Source organism: Carlito syrichta, unplaced genomic scaffold, assembly GCF_000164805.1.
Source record: "Carlito syrichta isolate Samal-C Ts95f unplaced genomic scaffold, Tarsius_syrichta-2.0.1 Scaffold287973, whole genome shotgun sequence".
Lineage (NCBI taxonomy): Eukaryota > Metazoa > Chordata > Mammalia > Primates > Tarsiidae > Carlito > Carlito syrichta.
Genome location: NW_007232069.1, coordinates 466,218 through 485,159, shown reverse-complemented (window position 1 = coordinate 485,159; position 18,942 = coordinate 466,218). Strand labels below are relative to the sequence as shown.

Sequence of the window (18,942 nt, the reverse complement as noted above, 5' to 3'; positions counted from 1 at the left end):
CTTCATGTACAAAAGGATTCATAGCATCCTAGATAACCCCAGAAATCATCTTTTTGAAATGTCTCGTTCTTCTCTAGATGATCAAAAGGGACCAGAAAGATGGAGTGACTAGCCCAAGGACACACACCAGCAATGACAGAGGCAGGGCTGGGACGTGAGCGTCCTGATTTCTGTGCATTTTGGTTCTCTTAGGCAAAAATAGCCCTCCTGCCGTCTTCTCCACTCCGTTACCTGCCTTCTCCAACTCTGTTCAAGTTTCTCATGAGCTGAGTTGTTAGTGCCCGTGGGAGACTTGCCTTGCAGAAAGAAGACCAACATGTCACCTTGAATTTGATAGTGGAAACTAGGAAACGTGTCCCGGTAAGCATCTTTGCAGTCCTCTGACCCTCTGGCCTGTCATCTCAGTCTTTTGGTCTCTGGAAATATAATCTGTTTTTAGCGTTTAGTTAAATGATCAGTTTCTGGGTTCTAGGCTCAATGTAGAATTCCTCTTTTACTTCCTTTCACAGAAATAAGAATGTGTGCTCACCCTTCAGTAGTCATGAGAAATCTATGTCAAATAGTAAATGTTTTATTCTGTGTCATGTGTCAAGACCCTGGTAATTGATTACTAGCTCAGTGTGTGGGAGATGGATCGAGGTATAAAGTCAAGGCAAAAAGGGGAAATGCCTTCAAGTAAATGGGTTTGTTTGTCATTGTTTATTATCGGAGATGTCCTAACTATTAAAAAAAACAAACAAACCTGGAATAAGTAAAGCCTTCATAAGAGTTTTCCTACTCTGATAAAATACCTGCTCTGTTTGCTTTTTCTAAAAATCCACTTATAATTAATAACAGCCCTGATTCAAGATTTGGAAAATGTTTCTACATGTTTGAGGTATGGCCAAGCTGAATCCTCAGGTGTGGTATGTCAGGGCTGGACCAGCGCTTGGGTGATGTGGTGAGAGCTGGCACACAGACACATGGGGAGTCTGTCTGATGGCCAGGAGGAGAGGCTGCTGGAGGACAGGAGATCCAGGCAACAATCTTTAATAATGAAGCACTACCTAGCACCTCACTTCTCAGAGGGAGGCCAAAGGACCCAGGAGCTTGTTAGGAATGTGGGATCCCATGGTGGCCTGGAAGTACTGACTGGAGCTTCCGGTTCACATGGAAGTTGGTGGAGCACTGGCCGTGATCTTCTCTTTATTCTGACAAAACTGGCCATTCATTCGCTTAAATCCTTCAGTTTTCTCTTTGGTCTTAGAATGTTAACCAGAACCCCTGGCAGTGTCTTGCAGGCCCTGCAGGGCCAGCCTGGCCTCTAGCTTGTCTTGTCCACCCAGGGACAGGCTCTTTTTTTTTTTTTTTGCCAGCTGCAGCTTGACTGCAGCATCTCACGTCCATCTCCTGTCTTCACGTGGCCTCCTTCTGTGTGTCTTCACACGATGTTCTTCTGTGCATGTCTGCCCACATTTCCTTCTTATAAAAACATCATTTCCTATGAACCTCTGGCCACATTTTCATCAACTGGTCAATACGTAACCTTGTTTTATGTGTTTTCTGTCTAGAGACACCTTCTTAATATTGGTTTTTGGCTGATTAGCATTGAACTCAGGGCCAACAGCACTGCAGCTTGTGTCTAAGTGAAGCTCATATAAAACACAGATTTTCTCCAGAAGGCGCATCACAGCCTTCCAAGCTTAGGAACCCTAGAGGGCACTTCAGCACAACCCTCAGGGGCTAGCCTTTGGGCTTTGTAGGATCACTCGAAGACCCAGAAGAGGTGAAGCTCCTCCTCTCAAAGAATTACAGTTTGGTTAGGAAGAGTGTGCGTAGCTGAGCTGTGAATGGGCAGGGCAAGGGATACGACGGAAGACGTTACTTAGAACAGCTGCCCTAAAGCATTGTGGGATTTTCAGATGAGCATGGTTGGGAGCTGGAGGAGGAGGGATTACTGCAGGGGAGTGGTCTGTCAAGGCCTTGGGGAGAAGGAGGGTAGAGGATGGAGGTTAGGGCAAGAGGAGCAGAGGGCGTGGTGTGAGCAGGGAGGAGGAGGTGTCTGCAACAATGGGGGGACCCAAACCACGAGGGGAATATAAGGAAAAGGCGGGTGGCTCCCACAGCCACTGAAGGCAGTACGTGGCCTTCGGAGTTCACATACTGACACTTGTGCCCTGGCATGAGCAGGGCAGAGCTCAGAGGAAAGAGGATGCCGTGGCAAGCAGAAGAGAGAGTTATTGAAGCGTTGATCATCTCAGCCCACATTTATCTGAACAAAATTGTCAGAGCCCAGCCGGGCTCGGTGGCTCAGCCTGTAATCCCGCGCCTTTGGGAGGCTGAGGTGAGTAGATTGCCTGAGCCCGCGGGTTCAAGACCCGCCTGGGCAGCGAGACCTCATCTCTATAATAAATCAAAAAATCAGCCGGGCGTGGTAGCGCGCGCCTGTAGTTCCGGCTACTCAGAAGGCTGAGGCAGAAGGATCGCCGGAGCCCAGCAGGTCGAGGCTGCGGTGGCCGGGAGCGGCCACTGCACTCCAGTCTGGGTGACCGAGTGAGACTCCAACTCAAAAAAAAAAAAAAAAAATTGTCAGAGTTCATTTTTGGAGCAAATGAGTTACAGAAGGAAGAGACAGGTTAGAGTTGAAAAGAGGAGTCTAGCATCACACTATGAAGTCCTGTGGAATGGAGGCTTGAATGGGCATTGACTTTTGTTTGATCCCAGAGTCAACGTACATTTAGGTGTGAATAGGATGGAGACAGTTTGGAAGATACTTTGTTGTTGAATCCACGCTGGATGGACAAGGGAAAGACTGACTTAGACAGGCATCTGGAAGGCAGGGGAGCATTGTGTGGGCTGATGGAAGCAAGATGGTCAGAGATGATTTTCGAAGAGACAGTAAGGTAAAGAAAGCAGGGGCGACCATGACAGGTAACAGGGGAGAGTGGCGTTGAAGAAAGATGCTGGAGGGAGGAGTGAGAGTGCTTTCAGGCAAAAGTGGAAGCAAGACCAGAGTAGGATGCAGGTGAGCTCCGGAAGTAGAGAGAATAAGTCAGGAGGGAATGGCTAGCTGGTGAAAGACTTGAGGGAACCAAATTCATGGATTCCTTTAGTGCTTTGAGTGTCAATATTGGGGGTTCATGTGTTTGTGTAACCCAAATGTCTAGAAGATATGAGTTGGTTATCATAACTCTTTCCCACACCTGTCTTGTTCTGCCCACCCTTGACTTTTGGAGGAATACTACCTGAAAGTATTATTAGGCTCTGAGTGCCGGTCACCTCAAAGGGTTCCGCTGTGAGCGCAGCCAGGGGAGAAGTAGGTAAAGCCTAGCTTTGTGCAAGTCGCTGGGAGATGCCTGGGTTCTCCAGCCCGCTGGGTTTCTGCGGGTCCAGGCCCCTTGTGTGCATAGGACCCTGTCAGCAGCGAGCTGGCTTCAAGAACAGGCAGACCGGAGCCGTCCTGTTCCCCCTAGCCAGCCCCTGGGATGCGCGGGAGGGTGAGCAGAGGCAGGGGGCTCCAGGGCACGCCCCTGACTTCCCCCCCGCCCTCCCCACAGAAAGGGAAGATGGGAAAGGGTCAGGCAGTGGGGAGAGCTCTGCAGTGCAGATCCAACAGTCAGTAGCAGTCATGCCTGATGTACGTTTCTTTTTTGCACAGGGCACCATGCCAGTGGAGAGAATGCGCATGCGCCCGTGGCTGGAGGAGCAGATCAATTCCAACACAATACCTGGGCTAAAGTGGCTCAACAAGGTGAGTGCATCAGGGGTGTGTGTGTGTGTGTGTGTGTGTGTGTGTGTGTGTGTGTGTGTGAGAGAGAGAGAGAGAGAGAGAGAGACAGAGACAGAGACAGAGAGACAGAGAAAGGAACACAGAGAAAGAGAGAGACATGCCCATGCGGCCCGCTAAAAGTAAAATTGTTATTTATGTTTAAAATCTTAAGCATATACATTGCAAAAACCAGCCAATCAAAAATGATCATGAAACAGCAAGTTATCGTATCAAAAGGATTTTTATGATCTTCTCGGACCTCTAGCCTCAACCTCGAGTCACCAGTGTCAGCTCACTTTCAGTGTTTGGGTGACTGCTTTTGGGAAGCTCCTTGCTGTGTTTTTCTGCAGCGATTCTTACCCTCTTCCTTCTCCACATCCCTGCCTTGCTGTCCCTGGCTTTCCGGGACTCGAGGACACGGGAACTCCAGGATTGTCTGTTGAGAATGGAGCATGTTGCTTTTCTTCTCAATGAGATCTATTTAAAGAAAACTTTCATTTTGTCTTTTAAAAAAACTATTCTTTGTACCTCGCTCATGAAACCATTTGTTCCCACCTGTCCTGCAAAAGAAGTCATTGTGTCCTCAACATAAGTTTAAACACTCCCTTACTTTAACCTCAAAACTCTCAATTTGATTGATCCTAGCTGTTCAGGGTGAAGCAGAATGAAATAATGTAAGTAAAAATAATTTTTAAAAATTTCTAGTAGCATGTAATCTAGAAAAGCAACTAAATATAATGCACCGTTCCTTCTTTGAGGAGACCCATGGGAGAAGTTTTCCTCCTCTTACTAGGAATTGTGGTGATTCTTCTGAGCAAATGCCTTTTTCCTCTCCTCCACCCCCTCCTCTTTTCTTGTTTAATCTTAAGCACACGGTGAATAACTTACTGGTCAGGCTTTATCTTCATATCAGGTACAAGAACTTAGAGCCAGATTGTAGACTGTGGCCTGCTTCTAGCAAGTGGACAGTATTGCAGCATGGATTTGTCTTTTTTTCTTTTTGGTTCACTGTGATCACTCCTGGCTTTATTTTATCTTTTCAGATATCTCTCAAATCTTATTTCTTTTTGTTCTTTTCACCTCATACACTGATTTTTAATTCCATGGGTATTGAATTCATCTGTTTGAGTCCTTTCTCAAACATGGTGAGGTATAAAGTGAATAGAAATTATTTAAATAAACTGTATGGTTATTTTAAGTGATCTATCATTATCGTAAGGTCTTGTGACAAACAGTATATCCTCAGATGCCTGCTAGAGCTAAAGATTTTAGATTTTGATGTGTAGTTAGCCTCTTGAAAAGAAACAAACAAGAAATCGGGTTGCTCCTTCACCTGCTGAGTTAGCAAGGGCACAATGGAGGGGTGAGGAAAGAGGAGATGACAGAACAGAAGAGGAGACAGGGTAGTAAATAGCAATGATGAAAGCTAACATTTACTAAGCACCTACTGTGTGCCAAGTCCTCTTCTAAGCGAGGTCCATGCTTTAACTCACATCATCACCACTGTGCAGAAGGCACTGTTAGATTTTCCGTTTTACAGATAGGGTAACTGAGGCACAGAGAGGTTAAGTAGGATTCAGTTTTGAAAAACAAGATAACATTGCCTTTTTTGATTTAGAGTGGGAGAGTAAAGCAAATGCTTCTGAATTCTGAGGAGAAGTGAGTTGTCTGTTTTTGCTTTTGGTTTCTTTTTAACACATCCGCCAGTTTGGGTTGGCTTGATGCTGTGGAGGACAGACAGTGCCATCCCGCCTCCTGCCTCAGCGAGGCACTTGACATGCTTCAGTTAGTTGTCCTCTGTAGTAGATCAACCTCGTGTCCCCACCCCAAACATATGTCCACATCCTAACCGCTGGCACCTGTGGCTTTACCTTATTCGGAAAAAGTTTTTGTAAATGCCGTTAAGGCCCTCAAGATGAAATCATCCTGGATCATCTGGTGGGGCCCTAAAGCCAGTGACAAGTATCTTTATAAGGGACAGAAGAAGAGTAGACACGCATATAGAAAGAAAGCCATGTGAAGACTGAGGCAGGGACTGGAGTGATGCAGCCACAAGCCAAGGGGCTCTGGGAGCATCAGAAGCTAGAAGAGGCAAGGAAGGACTCTTCCCTGGAGCCTTTTAAAGAAATGCAGCCCCGCCGACACTTTGATTATAGAATTCTGGCCTCCAGAACTGTGGTAGAATACCTTTCTGTTGTTGTAAGCCACCCGGTTTGTGGAATTTGTCCTGACGGCCCTCTAAGGGTTGTTTCCTTGCTGGGACTCTCCACTGAGATGCTTTCTTTCATCCTCTTGGTCCCTGTTTTTCTGATACAGGACTAGAAAGCAAATGGATTTCTCTTGGTGTAAAGGAACACTCAAACCCTTTCAGGTGACCGTTACCTGCTGGCTTTCATCATCCAGCTCTTAGCTCTAGAGTTCTCTTCCCAAGGCATAGAAGGAAAGGAGGCCTGTCTGCCATCTTCCCAGGCTCCTCTGCTGGAGCTGAGTATGAGCCAGGCAGGTGAAGGAGAGTGTGCCCGTGACTGCCTCTCAGCACCACACTGGCATGGTTGGCCCATGGGCCCTGTCCAGCGGGCGTCCCACTGGAGCCTGGGCGTGTACATGGGTATTGTCATCACTGTCACTGCAGGCCTCAGGAGGGGTCAGGATCTTTTCTCTCCATGCCTCCACTCCCACAGGGGATCTTTTACATGTTTCTGCTAACTTAGTGTTGTTCATCTGTCCACTTGCGTACTTCACTGAGAGCCTACTGTTATTTCCTTTCCATTCACAGGCATTCTGCCTAGGAATCCCTGTTTATATTTTGAGTGGTTTAGGGTCATTCCAAAGTCTCTTTTCCCATAGAAGGCAGTTGTGACTCTTGGAAAACACAGTCCGTGGGACTTTGCAACTCACTCTGCCTCTGTCAGTCCTCAGGATGTGTTTGTGTTTGTGGTGAGGAGCTCTAGGCTGGCTGCCCCATGCACAGGTTCTGTGGCTGTCTAGATCATTACGGCATGCTCAGTGCTGGCCTCACGCCTGGTGAGTAGGAGGCACTCCAGAAGGATTGTTCTGGAAGACAAGAACGAATGTTTTGTACTTGAAGAGGAGCTACACTAGTGGCTGTGTTTTTCTTCTTTTTATTTTTTTTATTTTTTGAGTAGTAGTCTCACTCTGTCACTCAGGCTGGAGTGCAGTGGCACTCACGGCTACTGCAGCCTCTACCTGCTGGGCTCAGGCAGTCCTTCTGCCTTAACTTTCCAAATAGCTGAAACTGCAGGTGCATGCCATCACGCAGGGCTAATTTTTTTTATTTATTGTAGAGACGAGGTCTTGCCAAGTTGAACCCCTGGGCTCAGGCAATCCTCTTACCTCTGCTTCCCAAAGTGCTGGGATTATGGGCGTGAGCCACCGCGTCTGACCAGTTTTTGTTCTCTTAAGATAATCAGGGTTATGAACACAGGTTGGCAGTTGTCATGTGGCTCTCTCAAATAGAGAATCCATGCAACCCAATACATTCTTAGGAAGAGCAAAAGAGGGGGTTAGTTCATACCTTAAATTTGTTTCTACCTCCTGTTGTCTTAGTTTGTTTTCTATTGTTTACAACAGAATACCTGAAACCGTGTAATTTATAAAGAAAAGGAATTTATTTCTTACAGTTATCAAGGCTGAGCTGTCCAAGATAGAGGGATCCCATCTGGTGAGCCCTTCTGGCTGGTAGGGACCCTCTGCAGAGCTCCAAAGTGACTCAGGGCCTCACATGGTGAGGGGGCTGAGGGTACTAGCTCAGGTCTCTCTATCTCTTTCTGTAAAGCCACCGTCCTACTCCCATGACAACTCATTAATCCATTAACGTTAATCCAGTAATCCCCCGAATGGATTAATCCATTCATGAGGGCAAAGCCCTCACAACCTAATCACCTCTTAAAGGCCCACCTCTCCTTACTGCCAAGTTGGGGATTAAACATCAACATGAGTTTTGGAGGGGACAAATATTCACATCATAGCACCTACTTTTGGAAAGTTTTAAGGGAGGTGGTAAGGGAATGGGTCTTTTGGATTCCTCTGAAAGAACTGTGAGGGTTTGCAAAGCAGCATTATAACTGGCTCGAAAATGGGTCCTTGGCTGGGCCATTTCCTCTTTATGATGACCATTTGCAAGTGTACATAGCATGTTTGAATAGCCTAATGTCTTAAAAAAATAGGAGAGCAAATTCCTATGTGTCCACATCTAGATTTATTAACATTTTGTCTTATCTTTGTGGGTATGTGTGGTTTTTAAAAGCAATGTACACCCTGACAGTGTACATTTATAAGACTTAAGGACATTTTCTTATATGTCCATAATATTATCAATTAGGCAAAATTAATGAATAATCATTTTTCAATATCACTGCCCCATTCATATTCAAAATGCTTTTGTTCAAATCAAAATCCAGAGAAGGCTCACAGATTGTGTCTGGTGTTTGTGACTGAGACTCTCCTGAATGAGCAGTAGCCCCTTTTTTTCCCTCTTGCCATGAACTTGTTGGGTAGACCAGGTTAGTTCCGGATTTGTCCAAATGCGTGTTTGTGGTTCCCTGGCCCATTTCTTTTCTTTTCTTTTCTTTTTTCACTCTGTCGCCCAGACTGGAGTGCAGTGGCCACTCCCGGCCACCGCAGCCTCGACCTGCCGGGCTCCGGCGATCCTTCCGCCTCAGCCTTCCAAGGAGCTGGGAACTACAGGCGCACGCTACCACGCCCGGCTGATTTTTTGATTTATTGTAGAGATGAGGTCTCGCCAAGTTGCCCGGGCGGGTCTCGAACCCACGGGCCCAGGCAATTCACTCACCTCAGCCTCCCAAGGCGCAGGATTACAGGCTGAGCCACCGAGCCCGGCTTGGGCCATTTCTTGAGGCAGCCACATCCAGGCTCATGGTGTCTCTCATAGTTCCGTGGGATTCCCTACCCGGTTGTTGATGTTATTTCCTTTTAGAGATCCGCCTGGAGTCAGGTGCCGAGGTACAGGGAGCGTCAGGCAGTTCCAAACCTTTCCCTTTTTTTCCACTTTAAAAGCAGGCTGGTGTTTGTGTAGGCATCAGGCCCTCTCTCAACGGGGTAAGGAGTACAAACAAAAACAGCAAACTGATTGGAAAATCTTATAAATATTGGGGAAAAGAAGAGGCAGAGGGAGATAACAGAACTAGTTTGCACACGGGGCCAAGATGCGTTTGTTCTGCCTTGCTGGCGATTATCTTAAATGCTTTTCTTGACTCAGATAGCACTCAGCTCTTCTGCCCCCAGATGGGCAGAGTTCTATCCATAAGGACACATGAGTAGACCCTGGTCTACAGAGTCCTTCCACATGCAATGTGTCTGGCCACCACGCAAACAGGACTGTTCACTTGGGGACTCTGAGCCACCTGACACGTGCTGATGCCACAAGTTCTCCACAGACACATAGCAACACTCTCAGTCCTGTAGAACAGAGGCATCTATGACCAGAATGTTTAGTGGTCAGAATCTCTTTCGGTGTCAAAAGTGAACCTCACCTTGTTTTACCTTTCAATACAGTCTTTTTTCCTAAAAGAAAAAAAAGAGATCTGTGATCTGATTTTAATGGTATCTGTGGTACATTTATTAGTCGTTTATTTTTTTCCCTGCAATATGAAAAACTAGTTAAGTTATACGTGGGTTTGTTTCGGTTTTTGTTGTTGTTGTTGTTGTTGCTGCCATTTTAACTGTTTCAAAGTGTACAATTCAGTGACATTAAGTGCATTCGCACTGTTGTGCAACCGTCACCACTATCTAGTTCCAGAACTTTTCATCCCTTTAAAGGGAAACACTGTACCCATGAAGCAATCACTTCCTATTTCCCTCTCCCTGCCCACTGATCTGCTTTCTCTCTACAGCTTTGCCTTTCCTGGATATTTCAGGTACATGGAGTCATCAGTATTTGACTTTTTGTGTCAGGCTTCTTTTACTTAGCATAATGTTTCCAAGGCTCATCCGTGTGGAAGCATGTGCGTGGACCCCATTCCTTCCGGGGGCTGAATATCATTCCACTGTATGCATATGCCACATTGTGTTTATTCGTTCATTAGCGGATGGACATTGGGTTGTTTCTCTCTTTGGCTTTTGTTAGTAGTGCTGCCTTGAATAATTGTGTATAAGTTTTTGTTTAGATACTTGTTTACAGTTCTTTGGGTATATATTCAGGAGTGAAATCCCTAGTCATCAAGTAATTCTGTGTATATCTTTTTGAAGGATGGCCAAACTGTTTTCCACAGTGGCACCATTTTACATTCCCGCTAACAATGTATGAGGATTCTGGTTTCCACATCCTCACCGACACTTGTTGTTTGCATATCTTTTCCGGGGAAAAGGTCTGTTTGAGTCCTTTGCTCATTTTTAGAGGACCCATAGTAGACATTATTAGGGTCAGTTATTGCTCTTGTCGTTTCATAATTTTTGCATAGTTTATGTGAGACTAGGTTTGGTGTTTGTGTGTATGTGTGTGTGTGTGTGTCTGTATGCCTGTTCATTCGTGCAGATGCTTAAAATGATCTGCTTTATCAGAATCAACTTTGCATCTTGCAAGAGAGATTTCAGATTGTGTCACCCTAGAACTCCTTTGCCCTAGAAAAAAGTAAAACTGCCAATTTTTAAGGTTCTCCATCTTTAAGCATAAAGCTTTATATTCTGGGTGTGTGTTTCAGGAAAAGCTCTTGCACTGAAATCCGTTTTTGTTTGTATTCATTCTTATGTGAACATCAAAAAACTGCATTAAGTGATTTGGCTTTCTGATTTTCATCTACATTTAAAAAAATTCTACTCAGCCCTTTTCTGATCACTGTCCCTTTGAAATGGGTGAAGCTGGTTGGGTACAGTGGCTCAGCCTGTAATCCCAGCACTTTGGGGGTTCAAGACCAGCCCGGGCAACTTGGAAGGCTGAGGTGGATGGATTGCCTGAGCCCAGCAGGTCAAGGCTGCAGTGACTGTGAGTGTGCACTCCAGCCTGGGCAACAGAGTGAGACTCCAACTCAAAAAAAAAAGAAAGAAGGAAAAAGAAATGGGTGAAGCTGAAATCCTGCAGTGTCTGGAGGATATAGAATGGACAATGGGGAGTTTATGGAAAAAAAAAAATCTCTTACTTTTGGTTCTTCTTTATTAACTGACTTTTTAAAATATGGTTGAGTTTTCCCTTTTAACAGTTTTTGGGAAAACTCTCCAATATTCTGAGATATTCTTAGTTCCAGCTTTGTGACAGGTTCTGTGGAGAGGTGCTGAGTCCCTTTCGGGACAGCTGGGACCCTTTTTCTATTTTGCTGTGTGAGACCAAAGTGGTGGAAACTCCCTACTGACATTTCCCTTCTTTCCTCAGCGTGTAGTATAGGGATCCTCAGACCAAACAGTCATCAGAACTACCCTAAGAGCTCTAAAAAAATACAGTTTCCGCACTTGAAGAGGCCAAGGTGAGAGGATTGTCTGAGTTCAGGGGTTCGAGACCAGCCTGGGCAACTTGGCCAGACCTCGTCTATATAATAAATGAAAAAAAAAAATTAGACAGGCATGGTAGCACATGCCTGTAGTTCCAGCTACTTGGAAGGCTGAGGTGGAAGGATGCCGGAGCCCAGCAGATCGATGCTGGGGTGGCTGTGGGCATGCCACTGCACACTGGCCTGGGCAACAGAATGAGACTCTAACAACAACAACAAAAATACAATTTCCTGGTGCTTAATTGCCACAGAATCCAAGCCTACAGGTTTGTCATAAAGCAAGGAATCTTCTAAATCTTAAAGCTGGAAGGTAACGTGTGGGGTGATTAAGTAAGTGAATGTGGGATCACGTGATCTCAGTTTTGAACTTGCACCCTTATTACTGTGCACTTATCCGCTGACTGGTTTAATTCTGTTCCTCAGTTTCCTCAATTGTAAAATGGAAACTATGGTCTTTACTTAGCTCATCAGTTTGTTGTAGGAAACAAAGTCGAGCCCACGTGGATAGGTGTGTTCAAATGTACAGTACCACAGGGACCTTAGTAACTGCGGTGCTATCAGAAAAGCTGGTGAACCAGTTTCACATATGTAGTTTTACTATGAGCTTGACTGTATTTCTGTTTTTTAAAATTGGGGTCTTACTCTGTTGCCAAAACTGGAGTGCAGTGGCATAATCACAGATTACTGCAGTCTCGACCTTTTGGGCTCAAGTGATCCTTCTACCTCAGCCTCTCGAGTAGCTGGGACTACAGGCATGCACCACCACATCCAGCTATTTAAAAAAATTTTTTTTTGTAAAAAGAGTGTCTTGCTATGTTGCCTAGGCTGGTTTTGAATTCCTGGACTCAAGCAATCCTCCTGCCTTGACCTCCCAAAGTGCTGGGATTATAAGCATGAGGCCCCATGCCGGGCTTATGACTGTGTTTCTAAAGCATTTGTTTCTAGTCATGTGTTTCCAGAGTTGATTTAAGCAGTTTTGAGTTCTCTTTTGGACTGTAAGAGAGATAAAGAGATAGTCTGATAAAAGCATTATATTGAAGGACTTTCCTCCAGAAAATAAGTGTCGTCTTGTGATCTATGCATCTTTGCACCTTTTGCTGTTTCAGTGCAGGGTAGTGGATGCATAAGGATTAGCACATTAGACCAACATTTTCTCTTTCTGTTGGATTCACAAGCAGGTGGAGATACTTTGTCTCTGACAGTGGCCTCAAATCAGCCTGTAATCCTAGCACTTTGGGGGTTTAAGACCAGCCTGGGCAACTTGGTGAGACCTCATCTCTACAGTATAAAGCGGTATTATTTTGAAAAGTTGCCTAATTTTTAATTTACCTAAGGCATTGGAGTTACTGTTGACCCAATGATGAGAATAAATTATAATAATAAACGTGAAAAGTTTCCATCAGGGGCTGTTTATCTGTGGTCCTATAAGAAAAGAGGCTCAAATAAACACGTTGACACATGCCAGATCATCACTTTGACCTTGGAATACATTCCTGCTCTGCAAGACTTTGAGAATCTCACTTGTTGTAGGCTGTCAAGATTTGAGACCTAGTGGGGAAGTGGGTTGGGTTTACAGTAGATTTTCCTGATGAGTAACCAACCCAGTGATGCTTCGTGGGGAATCTTACTAGCCAGAACTTCAGAATGCTTTGCAATAGTGGTCTAAGACACATGGCTGCAGTTCTTATTTACTCTTTTTTTTTTTTTTCAGGAAAAGAAGATTTTTCAGATCCCCTGGATGCATGCTGCTAGACATGGGTGGGATGTGGAGAAAGATGCACCACTCTTTAGAAACTGGGCAATCCATACAGGTATTAAACTCCCCGCATCGTTGATAGAGGCAAGCACTATTGCTTATTTTTGCTTTATTACACATAAAATATCCTGGCTTATGGCCTCATGAAAATAACTCTGAAAAACCTGCGACCTGTCTCTAGGAATATCCAGGACACATGGAGTGCAAACTGCACCACTCAGAAGTGACGGGCCACCCACCCCACAGAATCTGAGTCCTTAAGTTTCCTGGTATCCTGATCAATTTCTCAGGTCTTACCAGAGGATAAACTCATTTGTTCTGGAGCTACAAACTTGGGGACTTTATCTCCCCAAATTTACTTATGACTAAATTTAAGTTGGGAGCCATTTACAGGAATGGACTTTTTACTAAATGTTTGCAGGTCAGGTGAGAGGGAGGCACTCAGGTTTCTTCTGCTTCCTGACTTTCCAGTTGTCTGTGTTACTTACACTGAGTCACCATTCTTCTGCCTGTATATTTTTCTCTCAAGCTGTTTGGTAGAAACAGGGTGACCAACTTGTCCCAGTTTTCTTGGAACAGTTCAGGTTTTTAATTTTTTAATTTTTTGAATTTATCTTTCTCTATTTTAAAGATGCAGGGTACAATTCAGGATTAGGTAGAAAAGTGGTCCTTGTACAAGCAAACGTTGGGTCTCCCTTTGCTCTCCACTTTGCCTGGTTGGAGAAAAATATGGAACACTTTATGAACTTGCATGTCATCCTTGTGCAGGGGCCATGCTCATCTTCTCTAAATCGTATGCTGCCAAAGCAAGCATGAGCTGGACTCGGTGGCTCAGCCTATAATCCCGCGCCTTGGGAGGCTGAGGTGAGTGGATTGCCTGAGCCCGTGGGTTCGAGACCCACCTGGGCAGGCGAGACCTCATCTCTACAATTAAAAAAAAAAAAAAATTAGCCGGGCACGGTAGCGCACGCCTGTAATTTCGGCTACTCGGAAGGCTGAGGCGGAAGGATCGCTGGAGCCCAGCGGGCGAGGCTGCGGTGGCCGGGAGCGGCCACTGCACTCCAGTCTGGGCGACAGAGTGAGACTCCAACTCAAAAACAAAACAAAACAAAGCAAGCGTGAGTTCAGGTTTTAAAAATAAAATTCCCACACCCCAAGAACCTTCTCAGCCCCCAGCAAATCAGAACAGTGAGTCACTGTAATTGTAGCCTGAAATGAAAAGGTTTTTCTGTACTACCTGGCCAGCAATACTATGTTTCTAGAAATTTTTAATTCTGTATCTAATGTTTTCCCTCTTACCTTTGCCTGTTTTGTTAGGAAAGCATCAACCAGGAGTAGATAAACCCGATCCCAAAACATGGAAGGCAAATTTTCGATGTGCCATGAACTCCTTGCCTGATATTGAAGAAGTTAAGGATAAAAGTATAAAGAAAGGAAATAATGCTTTCAGAGTATACCGGATGCTGCCCTTATCCGAGCGACCTTCTAAGAAAGGTAAAGATACTTACTGACTAAAGAAAACATTTATTGGCTAAAAAAATGATCACTTAATACATACCATAGGCCAGGCTCGGTGGCTCAGCCTGTAATTCCAGAGCTTTGGGAGGCCAAGGTGAGTGAATTGCCTGAGCCCACGGGTTCAAGACCTGCCTGGGCAACTTGGCGAGACCTCATCTCTACAATAAATCAAAAAAATTAACCAGGCGTGTTAGCACACGCCTGTAGTTCCAGCTACTTGGAAGGCTGAGGCGGAAGGATCGCCGGAGCCCAGCGGGTCAAGGCTGCAGTGGCTGGGAGTGGCCACTGCACTCCAGTTTGAGTGACAGAGTGAGACTCCAACTCAAAAAAAAACACCATGGTACCTTTGTGATTTCTTTATTTCTAGTTCAAGGGTAGAACACTCTGTTCATACCCTAGGTGATCATTCTGACCTTTCTTAGCTTGGAAGCTTGACTTTCAAGTCATCAAAGGCAGTAAAAGATACATTTGGAATGTTGGTCACATACAGATTAAAGCAACAGGTCCACTGAGAGTTTGAGAAATAATTTAATGTAGGGGAAATGTTTCTGTATGGTTCCTTCATGAATTAATCCAAAACTACATTTTTGTTGCCACAGGAAAGAAACCAAAGACTGAAAAAGAAGACAAAGTTAAGCACATCAAGGTAATCTTTAGTTGTCCAGAGAGAAAACTGAAGTTGTGTACATTTTAATGATTCATATTTTGTTTTTTAAAAAAGTAATGTGACCTCTGTGAAGTGTTTAATCTCTCCTGTCTTATGTGTCTACATGTCTCCTCTTTGTCATGTACCCACTTGCAGACACAGGTACACACATCCCCTGCTTAATCCAATTTTCCCAGAAATTTATGAATGAAGTCACAAATTCACACTGAGCTCGGCTGTCTGAAGCCTCCATCTGGTCACCACAACGGTTGCCAGCTGGTCACTTCGTTCCGGCTAAGCTCCAGCAACCAGCTTAGGGCTGATACTATTAAGTATATTTTCAGGCTATTAACTATATTTTAATACATATTAAAGGTTACATCCTTCTATTAAAATGTCTTAACTATATTTTATATACATCCCATCATGGACCATTGGGGACACTCTACTCTACACGAGAACTCTGTCAGTGTGGTTCTCAGTAGTTTTTTTCCCTGCTTCTCTATAGAACCATCGCTCTTACTTCCCAAGGGCTTTCCATAGGGCTGTGTGTGTGCGCGTGAGCTTTTCAGTAGGCCATGTAGTCTAAACATCCCTGCAGTTTGAGGGTCTTTGTGCATAGGTCAGGCAGCTCTTGTTAAATAGTGAGAGAGGAGTCAGAATTAGGGGTAAGCTTCAGTCACTTCGCAGAGAGCAAACACTAAAATCCCAGGCCCAGAGACCAGCAGAGAGATGACCGAACTCACTGACCTTCATTTGCAAATGAAGAAACTGAGGCTCAAGAGAGTTGAGTGCCACATGCCCAAGGTCACCTGGTCATCTAGAACTGAATGAACTTGAAGGAGATGTTACATAGTCTGAGTTGTAATCTAGGATAACTGTTAAAGAAAAAACCTAACTGTTAAGACAGCACAGTGTTTAAAAAAAAATCCAGTAAGTTAAAATAGTCAGGAAAACAACCCCAAAATAATTTACTTTAGATATAAAGTTAGACTTGTGAAGCTAGTTAGATTTTGAGGAAAAACTTAGATAAATGGTTAGTCTCAATGATATTTACCTCTACAATGGAAAATAAATATTTTAGGCAGAGTATTTTAGCACTGATGCTTTCAGTTTCACTTTCAATATTTTTAGTTTCTGACTTATTTTAAATATTGCACAGGGTTGAAGATCTTGTTTTGTTTTAACTTTTCGTTATGAAAAAATTTTATGCACATTGAAAGGAGACAAATGAATAAACCTTACCCCATAGACCATCTCCCCAATTTCAGCTTTAACAAGCTCCTCGCCAATTTTGTTTTATCAGTACCTCCACCCACGTCCTGACTTCTCATATGAAATTGCATATGTGCAATCATTTCTGACATGCAAAAACAATTTCTTACGGTTCAGTTTAATATTTAAAGCAAATTCCAAACATCATATCATTTTTTCCATAATAGTGCAGCATATATATTTAAAAGATAAGTGCTCTTTAAAAATACTGCAGTACAATTATTGTGCCTGAGAAAATTAACAGTAATTCCTTAATACCATAAGATTTCCAGCCAGGCTCGGTGGCTCAGCCTGTAGTCCCGCGCTGTGGGAGGCTGAGGTGAGTGGATTGCCCGAGCCTGCGGGTTCGAGACCCGCCTGGGCAACTTGGCGAGACCTCATCTCTACAGTAAATAAAAATGAGCCGGGCGTGGTAGCGCGCGCCTGTCGTTCCAGCTCCTTGGAAGGCTGAGGCGGAAGGATCGCCGGAGCCCAGCGGGTCGAGGCTGCGGTGGCCGGGAGCGGCCACTGCCCTCCAGTCTGGGCGACAGTGAGACTCCAACTCGGAAAAAAAAAAAAAAGATCCATATAAGATCCACATGTTATTTTTGGAGGTCTTTTAAGTATTTTTTAATCTATAGGTTTTCCCTACATTGCTTTTTTAAAAAACTTCCTTTTTCTTATAATCGAGAAAACCTAGTTGTTAGTAATATCAACTTCCTCACAGTTTGGATTTTTTAAGGCCCACATTTTGATGAGTATTGTTTAGTCGGAAAAGTATAGCTTGCCTACAAATACGTGATTTTGAAGAATTGCTGCAATCGTGTGATTGTATCATATTTACTATTTTCACAGCACTGAACAGAAAGTTAATACATATTTATTTGTATTAATTTGAATAGATTTCAAATGCATAAGCATTTGTTGACTAAACAGATGTATAAGTAAATATAATATGTGGGATGGGAGAGAGGGGATTTACATTAAGATGCAGACTTAATTTTTCAGTCACAGCTATTGGAAAAATAAGAATGAAATAATAGATGTTCTAGATGTTCACTTTTCAGCCCATTTTGCTCAAACTTGTCCACCATATCCCATCAAATGTCAGGTGCCATGATTATAAGATACATCATTTTTTGTATCTCTAAGAAAGAAAAGCTGCTTTCACCGAAACCATGACATGTAATTGGTAATGAAACACATCCCATTTCAGAGATGTGGAAATGCGAGGTAATGTGCATTTTAGAATTGATGACATGTGCTGTTCTTGTACGTAAAGGCCGTCTGCAGTCACATCAGCCTCGGTGGTGTCCTCATTTGACCACTGAAATGAGCACGTTGTGGAAGATGCTGCCCTGGTTGGGCTTGGGCATATTGGCCCAGCGAAGAGAGAGTTTCCTCTTGGGTACAGCCATGTGGGTCAAGTTCCATTTTAGCAAAGTGTATGTTATAAAACCCTTGTGCAATAGAGATGGTTAATATCTGAAACTTGTCCCTCAAAGGGACATTGTTCCTAGATGCAGGCAGGTGATTCATCAGACATAAGCACAGCCTAGGTTTTGAATTTAAATCTCCTTGCATTATGCCTTACTGTGCAGCGAGGGAACATGGGTGAAGCCAGTGGGTTTCCCATGTTCTGTGGTTCATGGCTGCTCAAGTCGTTGTGCTGACTTATTTCTGTAGAATGTTTCGAAAGTTATCTCCTGAGAGTATCTGAAACTGTACAAAGAACTTTATCCTTACTGAGTTATTAAAGTATTACTTTTTATTGTATATCAAAATGCCTAACTCTGGATTAACATGTCCTGTGTGAATATGGAACTGGATAGACTAGGTGGGTTTCTTCTGCTAAGAAAATTTGTCTTGTGTGCAGTAACTAGGTATGAACACTTACTATTGAAGCAGCTTTTCCCAGTTTTCAAGTCGAGTTGAAGTTTTAGTCAGCAAACCACGTTTAGAACTTGTGGACCAAGTGTCAGAATTTTTCTTGGGGTCATTCAAAAAGATTTATCTCCATGCTATATGTTCCGCCCAGAAAATAGTTTCCTCTAGAATGGAAGGCCCAAAGCCTATTGGCCATGTAGTAAGTGTAGAAACTCTACCTCTTTGATATTCTTTTTGAGTATATCCTATGTATTTGGTGAGCCATTTTTTATTTGAACAAAGCCCTATCCATGTGGAGGTAACTGTCTATCTAAGGAAGTAAGAACAAGAAAAATAACAGTGAGCAGTACTAGATTGTATGTCATACATGCATAGAAGTGTTTCAAAAAATAACATTGGTCAGGCGTGGTGGCCCACACCTGTAATCCCAGCACTTTGGGAGTCTCAGGAAGGAGGATTGCCTGAGGCCAGGCATTCGATAACAGCCTGGGCAATGTAGTGAGACCTCGTCTCTACACACACAAACACACACAAAATCAAAAAAAATAGCCAGGCATGGTTGTGCACACCTATAGTCCCAACTACTCAGGAGGCTGAAGTGGAAGAATCACCTGAGCCCAGCAGGTCTAGGCTGTGGTGAGTCCAGCCTGGGCAACAGAGTGAGACTCTGACT

At 44.0% G+C, this 18,942-nt stretch overlaps 1 protein-coding gene across 1 annotated transcript in view; it reads left to right on the top strand.

The window, feature by feature from the left end:
- The first annotated feature begins 298 nt into the window (after positions 1 to 298).
- IRF2 (interferon regulatory factor 2) overlaps positions 299 to 18,942 on the top strand; it is a 44,032-nt gene continuing 25,388 nt past the window's right edge. Inside the window, exons 1-5 of the mRNA XM_008053229.1 lie at positions 299 to 360; positions 3,638 to 3,730; positions 12,920 to 13,019; positions 14,282 to 14,458; positions 15,082 to 15,128. Coding sequence (XP_008051420.1) covers positions 3,644 to 3,730; positions 12,920 to 13,019; positions 14,282 to 14,458; positions 15,082 to 15,128 — 411 coding nt within the window. The 5' untranslated portion in view covers positions 299 to 360; positions 3,638 to 3,643. The remainder of the gene's footprint in view (positions 361 to 3,637; positions 3,731 to 12,919; positions 13,020 to 14,281; positions 14,459 to 15,081; positions 15,129 to 18,942) is intronic.